Here is an 11,161-nt window from a genome sequence, read left to right as displayed (position 1 = left end):
CTTTAATTACTCCGCTGTCGGAGGCTAAGTATTTTAGCGCTTCCGGACATGCGCACAGTTTTGTGCCCAGGAATTCCGTAACGTGGACGTGAGGTAGACCGGGTCAGTCTTGCGAGTTTTGGCGTTTCTGTGGGGGGCAATGACGTGATTAGTAATGGGACCCCCGACTGTTTGCCCGCAAGCGGAGGGCGACATGGGCTAGTATCGTGCGTTGGGACAGGCGGGGGAAGTGGAGGGAGAAGTGGAGCCATTGGCTGTGTCTGGGGGGTACTTTCGGATTAGCCAGAAGGCAACGCCCCCGGAGACTAGTTCTGCAAATTGGTGACAGAAAGCAAGTAAGAGTGAGTTCGGCTGAGCGTTGGCGTTGGAAGAAAGAGCGTGAGGGGAAAAAGCACTACCTGCTGCATTTCTAACATCTCCCCAGAATCTACCCTCAACCAACAATTACCCTGTCTTGGGTTAGCCAAACTACTCACTCCCCTCTCCACCCTGTACCCTCATCAAGAAATCTGTTTAGGAACACTGCACATTTGTGTTTAACTCCACGTGGGCTCCTTGGCCCCCTCCAGCTCAGCTACATTCTTTTATAAGATGGTTGTTGTAATTCCCTGATCATTACGTTCTTTTCAGTTCTACCTATCCTAGTAGTTTAGAATGTCGTCACATCTTGCTTTCACTGGGAGAGAGTAGATCCTTATTCTTTACAAGGTCAATCCTAAAACAGTGCTCTTGATCACATTGCTTTGAAACTCTTGGAGTACTTCATCACATTCATCCTGCTCATTGCCATTATTCATCTTATTAAAACAGCTTTTTGGATTGTGCCATTTTTCTACTCAAACACCTGCAGTAGCCATCTATTGACCACTCAATAGATCCTAAGTCCTTGGCAGGGCATTCACTGGCAGTTTGGCTCTAATGCAAGCTGTATTTTCTAGAACTGTACTGTAAGACATTACTCCTGTATCTGGGCTGTTCAATTTTCCCTGGCACATTGCATATTTTGTTTGTGTGTTACTTCTACGTTTTTACTTTATTTCTGTATCTTGAATAATTTTGAAGACTTAGATGGCCACTTCTCACATTACACCTTTTCTGATTATCATAGGCCGGAGTGATCTCTTTTTTCTTCCTCTTCACTCTTACAGCTCTTATTTTGTACTAGTTTCATTTATTCAACAGTCAGTATTGGTTGCATGCTTACTATATGCTTGACGCTGTTCTGAATGTGAGATAATTAGTCAATTAGGCAGACACGGTTCTTGCTCCCATAGAGCTAACATTGTAGTTGTGAGAGATCTACCGTAAATAATAGGGAAAATTATTAGGTAGAAATACTGTGCAGAAAATTGAATAGAGTTTGGTGAAAGAGTGCCTTGCTGGTTCCTTTACCTTATTAGTCAGGGAAGACTTCTCTGAAGATGTCATTGGGGAAGGGCTAATTTAATCAGCAGGAACAGTTAACACAAAGGAACTGAAGAAAGCCGGTGTGGTTGGGAGTATAGTAGGTAATGGGGAAAGGGTACAAGATAAGTTTGGAGAATAAACAGAGGCCAGAATCTTAGAAGTCTTTGGAAGCCAGGGTAAGCAGTTCGGATTTCATTCTAAATGTGATCAGAGGTTTTAAAGAGAATTGTGATATGACTTAATTTACCTTTTAAATCATCATTCTGGCTATGTGGAGACTGGACTATGGTAGGCTAGTAGTGGAAGCAGATGAGAGGCCTTCACAATGTATAAGAATTACTGAGGTGGAAGTACTGTGTGATCAAAGGACAGCCATCATGTACTGTCATCTCTTGACAGTAATCAGAGAGCCAGATGCTTAAAGCTGATGTAATTTTTTGTGACGAGAAGGTCAAGGTTATGACCAAGATGACGTGGAAGTGGATTGAGGTGGAGATCAAGGACTGTGGTGTTAAATAGATGATGCATGTAGATGGACGTGAAAGTCATGCTGGGTAGACATTGAGGGAGGCACTAAAGGCATCAGTGAATGAAGAAGAGTCATCTGGGGATCAAAGAGAAGATGATAGCAGATGGTAGAGCCTGATGGCATGAGCTTCGAAAGAGCTGGGATATGGGGAGGTAGAGGAGGGATAAATGGTTTGGAGCTGTGGCAAATAGAAAATATTTACTATCTCCAGGTCCTAAGTTAGGTGAGTGTCAAAGGAAAAAGAGTCCTCACTTGAGAAGACTAGAGAAGAAGCCTGAGGAAATAGCCAGGTTTCAGTTATGGCAAGAAACTGAGGAGACTGTGCAGGAAATCACGGAAAGAAGGAAAATAAATATATCCTCATTTACTCCAAGAAATTAAGATATAGAGACTTTGCTGTGATTTCTACATGGCATAATTGGGGGGTGGAGGTTTGCTAAATTGGTTCAGATTGGTAGAATATATTGTAGAAATGGGGTGAAGGTTCAGATGATGACAAATTACCTAAAGATTGTAGTTAACACACAGAGAACTGAGTAGTATGGGGCCCATGGGCATTTTATCTTTCTTATAGCACTATCTGATATGGTAACCATGGGTTATGTGAAGGGTGAGTAAAGACTTCAGAGGATTCTCTTATCTACTGCTTCAAGAAAATCTGTAAGGGTTTTCTTCTCTGATGCTAGTTGTATGGTTGGAATTTTTCTGTGCATCAACCTTAAAAACTTGTGTCTGTAAAAGTTTGTAACTGGGCTTTCAAGAAGGTTTAAGATTCTGGATTAATTTAAGCCTATTTTGAAGCATAATCACATTGCAAGTTTCATTTATCAATTTGGACTATTTCCTCCTGTCTTCTAGTCCCTTCTCTCATCTCTAACCCCTAATATATACAAATCTAGCCACAAATTCTCTGGAATTAGTTAGAAATTTTCAGGGATGGGGTTTGGACAAATCATTGTTTAAGTCTGTGTTCTGGTCCCTTCTTTGTGGGCCTACACATGATATTTTTAAAGCAGACTTGAAACGGACCCATTTTAATTCTAGATAATAGATGGAAGCTTGGAATGGGTGAAAGAAAAGTTGCAAATCATCAGTTTCATGAGAAAAAGATTGCCTATTAGTTTATCTTGGTATAGGAGAGTCAAAATGCCCATGATTTATAGAAATAATTTGCATTTTAAGGGGACCAGGATTGAAAGGGAGAAAGAAAAATAAATCCTGCAAATTTATTTTTTCTTGTTATCTATAACTTTTCTTTTGGGTAACTGACTGCCTCTTTGTTTCTTTTGTAGGCATTGTTATTTAAGAATGGAAGAGGATACAGATTTTAGAATCCGGTTTAGTTCTTTGTGTTTTGTTACTGATCATGTTGGATTTCGTGGCACTATAAAAAGCTCACCAAGTGATTTTGTTGTTATAGAGATTGATGAACAGGGACAATTAGTTAATAAGGCACCAAGTAAACTGATTAGTAAAGTACTACCTGAGCCAAATAACTTTGCCAAAAAGACAAAACTTGATCTTCAGAATTTATCCTTTGAAGAGGGAAGCAACCAAGAAGTTAGTATTTTTGCTGGGTGCTCTGGTGCTGATCAATATCATCAGTGTGGTTCAGAAAGGGAAGATACTATCAGTGATGGAACTTCCAAAGGCGAAGAAGAAACAGTTGATGTTTTAGGTACCTTGTTAGATGAAAAAACTAACGAACTACTGAATCACTTTGCCTGTGATATAAAAGAGAAGTGGAATTCTAAAACTGAGCTAATTGGATCATCTCCTGAATTCTCATTAGGCAGAATCCTTGACAAAAACCAGAGGGCTCTTCTGCACAGTGCTATTAGGCAGAAATTTCCTTTTTTAATAACTGTAGGTAAAAACAGTGAGATTGTTGTAAAACCAAATCTTGAGTATAAGGAACTCTGTCACTTGGTATCTGAAGAAGAAGCATTTGACTTTTTTAAATATTTGGATGCAAAAAAAGAAAATTCCAAATTTACTTTTAAACCTGATACAAACAAAGACCACAGAAAAGCTGTCCACCATTTTGTCAACAAAAAGTTTGGAAACCTTGTGGAAACCAAATCTTTCCCTGAGCTCAATTATAGTGCTGGCAATCCAAATGTAGCAATAACAGTAAGATTTCGGGAAAAAACACACAAGCACAGGAAGAGGTCTCTTTTTGAGTACCGGGATCAAAAAGTTATATATACAGGTAATTTAATAAATCATTACCATTTCCCTCAACAAACTTAGTTAAAATTGTGTGAAAGATGAATAATTTCAAATGAATTAAATAGAATTAACCAGAGGACTCTTGGGAAAAATATTTGGGTCTGGTTTTTAGTGGAAGATGAAGCCTTACAAATTACACTAATTTTAAGAAATAACCTTATTGATGAAAGTATGGTTAACATCAGCACAAACGTATAAAGTTGAAGCAGTTAGTTTGTTAACGTTTTATTGGCGATAAATCTTGATTTCATATTTTAAAAGTTATTTTAATTAAAATTAAGTATTCAGAGATAAGTAGAATGCATCTGCTCTGCTTCACTTTCCCGAAGTGAATACCTTGTTATCTAAAACAATTCAACTTCATGTAAATTAAACACTAAATAAGTAAATAAAACAATTGAACTTCACTACCCAAGGTAGAGAGCCTAAAAACTTATAAGGAGGTCCTTCCTTTGACTTAGTCACTCTTTTAGAGAGGAGGTTCTCAAACTTTAACATGCATTAAAATCACCAAAAGGGCTTGTTAAACAGATTTCTGTGTCCTGTTCTCAGAGTTTCTGATTTAGAGGGTTTGGGGCAGGGCTTTTTACAAATTCCCAGGTGATGCTTTTTCTACTGGTCTAGGTACCACATTTTGAAAATCACTGTTTTAGTGGGTATATTCAATTCCTAAGATTGGATGGAACTGATGAAATATATATTTTTTTAAGTTTATTCATTTATTTTGAGAGAGAGAGCGTGTGCAGGTGCTGGGGTCATGCTCACGTGAGCGGGGTGGGGGGCGGGTAAAAAAGAGAGGGAAAAAGAGAATCCCAAGCAGTCTCCTCAGTGTCAGTGCAGAGTTCAGCATGGTGCTTGTTCTCACGAATTGAACTGTGAGATCATGACCTGAACAGAAATCAAGGGTAGGATGCTTAACTGACTGAGCCACCCACCCAGATACCCCTGATGAAACCTTATTCTGTAAGTTTAGCTCACCAGATTTAATTGGCCAGTATCTTACATGAAGGATGGGAAGTGTTTCAGATGGTCATGTTTTATAGATTCATACAGCAAAGCTTTTTTTTTGGTTAAAAACTTTTATTTATTTATTTTATTTTAAGTGTTTATTTTAATCACCCAGTACTCATCATGATACTCCTTAATCCCTATCACCTATTTCACCCATTCCATTCCCCTCTGAAAACCATCAGTTTGTTCTCTATAGTTAAGAGTCTGTTTCTTGGTTTGTCTCTCTCTTTTTTCCACTTTGCTTATTTTTTTTCTTTTGTTTCTTAAATTGCATATGAATGAAATCATATGGTATTTGTCTTTCTCTAACAGACTTTTTTCACTTAGCATTACTCTAGCATCATCCATGTTGTTGCAAATGCCGAGATTTCATTCTTTTTTATGGATGAGTAATATTCCATTGTATATGGTATATACAGAAGTGTATACACCTCTTTATCCATTCATCAATCCATCAATGGACACTTAGGTTGTCTGCATGTCTTGGATATTGTAAATAATGCTGCTATAAATCTAGGGGTGCATGTATCCCTTTGAATTAGTGTATTTGTATTCTTTGGGTAAATACCCAGGAGTGAGATTTCTGGATCATAAAGTAATTCTATTTTTCACTCTTTGAGGAAACTCCCTACTGTTTTCCACAGTGGCTGTACCAACATCCACATCCTTACCAACACCTGTTGTTATGTTGTTGATTTTAGCTATTCTCAGAGATGTGAGGTGATACCTCATTGTAGTTTTGATTTGCATTTCCTTGATGATAAGTGGTGATGCACATCTTTTCATGTGTCTGTTGACCATCTGTATGTGTGTTTTGGAGAAATGTCTGTTCATGTCTCCTGCCCATTTTTTAATTGGATTACTTATTTTTTGGGTGAGTTGTATCAGTTCTTTATATATTTTGGATACTAACCCTTTTTTGGATATGTAATTTGCAAACATATTTTCCTATTCTTTACGTTGCCTTTTTGTTTTATTGATTGTTTCCTTTGCTGTGCAGAAGGTTTTTATTTTGATGTAATCCCAGTAGTTTACTTTTGCTTTTGTTTCCCTTGCTTCAGGGAACCTATCTAGAAAAAATGTTCCGTCAATGATAGAGAAATTACTGCCTGTCTTCTTTCCTAGGATTTTGATGGTTTCCTGTCTCACATTTAGGTCTTTAATCCATTTTGAATTTGTTTTTGTGTATGGTGTAACAAAGTAGTCCAGTTTCATTCTCTTGCAGGTAGCTGTCCAGTATTCCCAACACCATTTGTTGAAGAGACCGTCTTTTTCCTATTGGAAGTTCTTTCCTGCTCTGTTGAAGATTAATTGACCATATTATTGTGGGTTCATTTCTGGGTTTTCTGTTCCATTCCATTGATCTTTGTGTCTATTTTTATGCCAGTACCATACTGTTTTGATCACTATAGATTTGTAATATAACTTAAAATCCAGAATTGTGATGTCTCCAGTTCTGCTTTTCTTATTCAAGATTACTTTGACTATTTGGGGTCTTTTGTGGTTCCATACAAATTTTAGGGTGAGTTCTGTGAAATATGCTGTTGATATTTTGATAGAATTTCTATTAAATGTATAGATTGCTTTGGGTAGTATAGACATTTTAACAATGTTTGTTCTTCCAATCTATGAGCATGGAATGTTTTTCTGTCTTTTTTTAAAATTTCTTCCATCAGTGTTTTATAGTTTTCAAAGTATAGATCTTTCACCTCTTTGGTTAGGTTTATTCCTAGGTATATATTATTTTCGGTGCAATTATAAATGAGATTATTTTCTTAATTTCTCTTTCTCCTGCTTCATTGTTGATATATAGGAATGGCAAGTATTTCTATACATTTATTTTGTATCCTGTGACTCTAGTGAAGCCATTTATCAGTTCTAGCAGTTTTTTGGTGGAATCCTTAGGTATTCTGTATATAGTATGTTTTTGCAAATAGTGAAAATTATACTTCTTTCTTACAAATTTGGGATACCTTTTATTTCTTTTTGTTGTGTGATTGCTGTGGCGAGGACATATCACATTGATTGGTTTGTACATATTGAATAACGCTTGCAACCCAGGAATAAATCTCACCTGATTGTGGTGAATAATTTTTTTTTAATGTATTGTTGGATTCAGTTTGCTAGTATATTGTTGAGAATTTTTGCATCTTGGTTCATCAGAGATATTGGCCTTGTACAGCAAAGCTTTTTAAATAAAATCAGCAACCCAAATTTGTGTAGATTGCATGTGGCACAGAAACAGGATTGTATTATATAATACAGGATTCTGTGGTATAAATGAAGAGATTGGACCTTGAATGTAGGTCTTTATTTTATGACTTCAGTTCATAAAAAGATGTATGAACTTTTTAGTATCTTTAAGATTTAATTTCCACAAATATAAAAATGGAAAGAATAATACCATGGGCAAGTTACTTAACAATTTGTAACTTTTTGTTGTACTTTCAAAATGGGGTAATAGTAAAACCTAATTCACGATGATATTCTAACAATTAAATAATGAAAATGTTTAGTATGTAATAGTTATCCAAATGTTGGTGTCTCTCCTGGAAATTTCTGTCTGGTTGTGTGACTTGCCTTATCCATGAGAAAACTGCTGGTATAGGACTTGATACATGAGGCATGCAGTAAATGGTAATAGATAAATCTGTTTTGAAGGAAAAAACAAAACTAGTTTTACATGTGGAAGGGAGAATTGCAGTTAAGTGATTTAAGCAGTTATAGATTTTATACTATTTGAAATTCTAACAGCATTACCTTGAATTAATGAACTAAAAAATTATGGAAACTTTTTATATATTAGTGTAAATTAGTTTTACAAAATCTATGAGTAATTGGAGGGATAAGTTAAGGGGAGGAATTGATGGTACTACTCCAGAGAATAGTATGAAGATATCGGGATATCCACAAGTCCAAGAACAAAGAAAAAGACAAAGGTAAAGTATACTTATCTCAGATTTTGCAAAGGCCACCCTTTTTTAAGAAAAAAATAGCTCATATAAAAAAATTTCTTAATAAGTAGGCCTATCTAAAAAGTAGAACACTTAAAACACTTTTTAATTTTAGTTGTTATAAGGTATATGTAACAAAATTTACCATTTTAACTACCTTTAAGTGTACGGTTCAATGGTATTGAGCACATTCATATTGTTTTACAACCATTACCATCATTTATCTTCAGAACTTTTTTATCTTCCCAAACTGAAACTGTATACCCATTAAACAGTAACTTGCCATTCTCCTCTCCACCAGCCACTGGCAACCACCATCCCACTTTCTGTCTCTATGAATTTGACTACTCCAGGTATCTCAGATAAGTGGAATCATAAAATATTTGCCAAGTTGTGACTGGCACATATCACTTAGCTGAAGATCTTCAAGATTCATCTATGTTGTACATGTGTTAGAACTTCCTTCCTTTAAAGACTGAAAAATATTATATGTATATATACCACATTTTATTTACCCATTCATCTGCCAATGGGCATGTGTTATTTCTATCGTTTGTCTATTGTGAATAATACTGCTATGAACATGGCTGTAAAAATATCTGTTCAAGTCCCTGTTCTTAGTTCTTTTGGATGTGTACCCAGAAGTGTAATTGCTGGGTCATATGGTAATTCTGTATTTAATTTTTTGAGATAGCACCATATCCATTTTCCTAGAATACTTTTTGCAGAAGAAAATATATGAAAGATTTAAACATCCAGTGAAATTTTTATTTTAAGAATTGCATTTTCCAGCTCTAGAAGTGTCATTTAGTTCTTTCTTAGGTCTTCAACTTATTATGTTTATGTTTTCCTATAATCTTTGAGCCTATTTTTAATAGGTCTTTAAATTTTTTTTTTCAACGTTTATTTATTTTTTTTGGGACAGAGAGAGACAGAACATGAATGGGGGAGGGGCAGAGAGAGAGGGAGACACAGAATCGGAAACAGGCTCCAGGCTCCGAGCCATTAGCCCAGAGCCTGACGCGGGGCTGGAACTCACGGACCGCGAGATCGTGACCTGGCTGAAGTCGGACGCTTAACCGACTGCGCCACCCAGGCGCCCCAATAGGTCTTTAAAAAATGTCTGCTAATTCTGTTGCTGTCATTTCTGGATGTGCTTCTAGTGAATGTCTTTTAGTTGTGTTGTGGGTCATATTTTCCTGCTTCTTTGCATGTTTAGTAATATTTTTTGAAGGTCAAACTTAGTGAGTGTTACTTGTTGACTGTCTGGATTATGTTGTCTTCATTTAAAGAGTGTTGAATTTTGCTTTAACGGGTAGGAAGTAATTTGCAAATGCATTTGAGGCTTCATTTTGAGTTTGACTAAGGGAGGTCTAGAGTAGGCTTTACTCTAGAGCTGTCAGTCATATAGTTCTACTATTATAGCATGATCCTTCTGTGGCTTCTCCTGCATGCCCTTGCTATTTAGTTAGATTTCTCCTCTCTGTTCTCTTTGGCTGCTCTCCAGCTTTGTATAATCTCTGACAAAGAGATTACAAATTGACTAGATTACAAATGCCTAATATTTCATCGTTTAGCCTGGTGGAATGTGGTAGCCAGCATTCAGATAGCCCCCAGTGATCCTCAACTACTGATATTCATGACCTTTTGTAATGCCCACCCACAATGAATCAGGGCCATCCTGTCTAAGTAATAGAATATGGCAGCCATAGTGAGTGACTTCTGAGGCTAGGTCATAAAAGGCATTTCATATTACTTATTCTGACAGAACCAAGACAGCATACCTTGAAAACACTCAAGAAGCCCTATAGGGAGAAACTGATGTTTCCCATCACTAGCCAGCATCTACTTAGCCACTGATGTGAGTGAGCCACTTTGGACATGACCTTTAGCTTCAGTTAATATTTGACTGCAACTTCATAGTATCCCTCAAGCCAAAGCGGTCCAACTTCTGAATTCCTGCCCCACAGAAACTGCTGGAATAGTATGTTGGTCTTCTCAGACTGCTGTAACAAAATACCATATATTGAGTGGCTTAAACAGTAGGCATTTATTTTCTTACAGTTCTGGAGACTGGGGGTCCAAGATCAAGGTACCAGCAGGGTTGATGTTTAGTAAAGGTTGTCCTGTTGGGTTGTAGACAGCCATCTTTTTACTATGTGCCCAGATGACCTCTTCTTTGTGCACACATGGAGAGGGAAATTAAGAGAGAGGAAGGGAGCTCTCTGATGTCTCTTCTTATAAGGACACTAATCCTATTGAATCAGGGCCCCACCCTTATGACATAATTTAATGTTAATTGCTTTCTTATGGGTCCCGTCTCCAAATTCAGCCACACTGGGACTAGTACTTTGACATAGGAATTTGAGGATTGGGGGTGGTGGTGGTGATGCAGATATTCAGTCCATAACAGATAGGAAATGCTTATTATTGTATGTCACTAAAATTTGGGGTGATTTATTGTGCAGCATTAAATAACATATTTTGGTACCAGAAATGAGTTGCTTCTATAACAAAAGCCTAAAACTTGTGGTAGCAATGTCTTTGGACCTGTTGGCAGGCAGATGTTTGAAGTTACCTCAGGGAGGCTATCAAGGACAGTTTAAAGGAAGGGACAGTATTATTAGAACCTGGAAGAAAGGAATACTTGTTATGTAGTGACACAAAGTTTGGCAACCTTGTTGTAGGCAGTAAAATGGAAAGTAGAAATGTTTCTAAAGAGGAGCACTGTAGCTAAAGAGATTTGTAGGCAAAGTGTTGAAGGCTTCTTTTATACTGCTTGTAGTAAAATTCTAAAGGAAAAACTGCTAGATATAAAGGAGCTAGAACTCACTGTGTTCAAAATCATTTTTTTTTCTTCAAAAAAAAAAAAAAATCCCCAGTTTCTTAAGATGGCACATTATGTTTAAATTAAGAAATGGCTTCCAGACAAAGAGAAAATCATGGCAAGGTCAGGACATGTTCTAGCAAGGAAATCTAGGGTGTGAACTGTGAAATCCTTTTTTAAAATTTTTGCACAAACCTCTAC

General features: G+C 36.8%; 1 protein-coding gene across 2 annotated transcripts in view; it reads left to right on the top strand.

Annotated features, from left to right (window-relative positions):
- Nucleotides 1–10: 10 nt before the first annotated feature.
- PUS7L (pseudouridine synthase 7 like) overlaps nt 11–11,161 on the top strand; it is a 32,111-nt gene continuing 20,960 nt past the window's right edge. Inside the window, exons 1-2 of one of the 2 annotated variants that reach the window (XM_023256964.2) lie at nt 11–102; nt 3,229–4,148. In XM_023256964.2, coding sequence (XP_023112732.1) covers nt 3,245–4,148 — 904 coding nt within the window. In that variant the 5' untranslated portion in view covers nt 11–102; nt 3,229–3,244. The remainder of the gene's footprint in view (nt 103–3,228; nt 4,149–11,161) is intronic. The other variant, XM_045061661.1, reaches the window with a different exon arrangement.

The sequence above is a fragment of the Felis catus genome, chromosome B4, assembly GCF_018350175.1.
Source record: "Felis catus isolate Fca126 chromosome B4, F.catus_Fca126_mat1.0, whole genome shotgun sequence".
Lineage (NCBI taxonomy): Eukaryota > Metazoa > Chordata > Mammalia > Carnivora > Felidae > Felis > Felis catus.
Note: the sequence above shows the minus strand (reverse complement) of the source record. Positions and strands in the feature narration are given on the sequence as shown.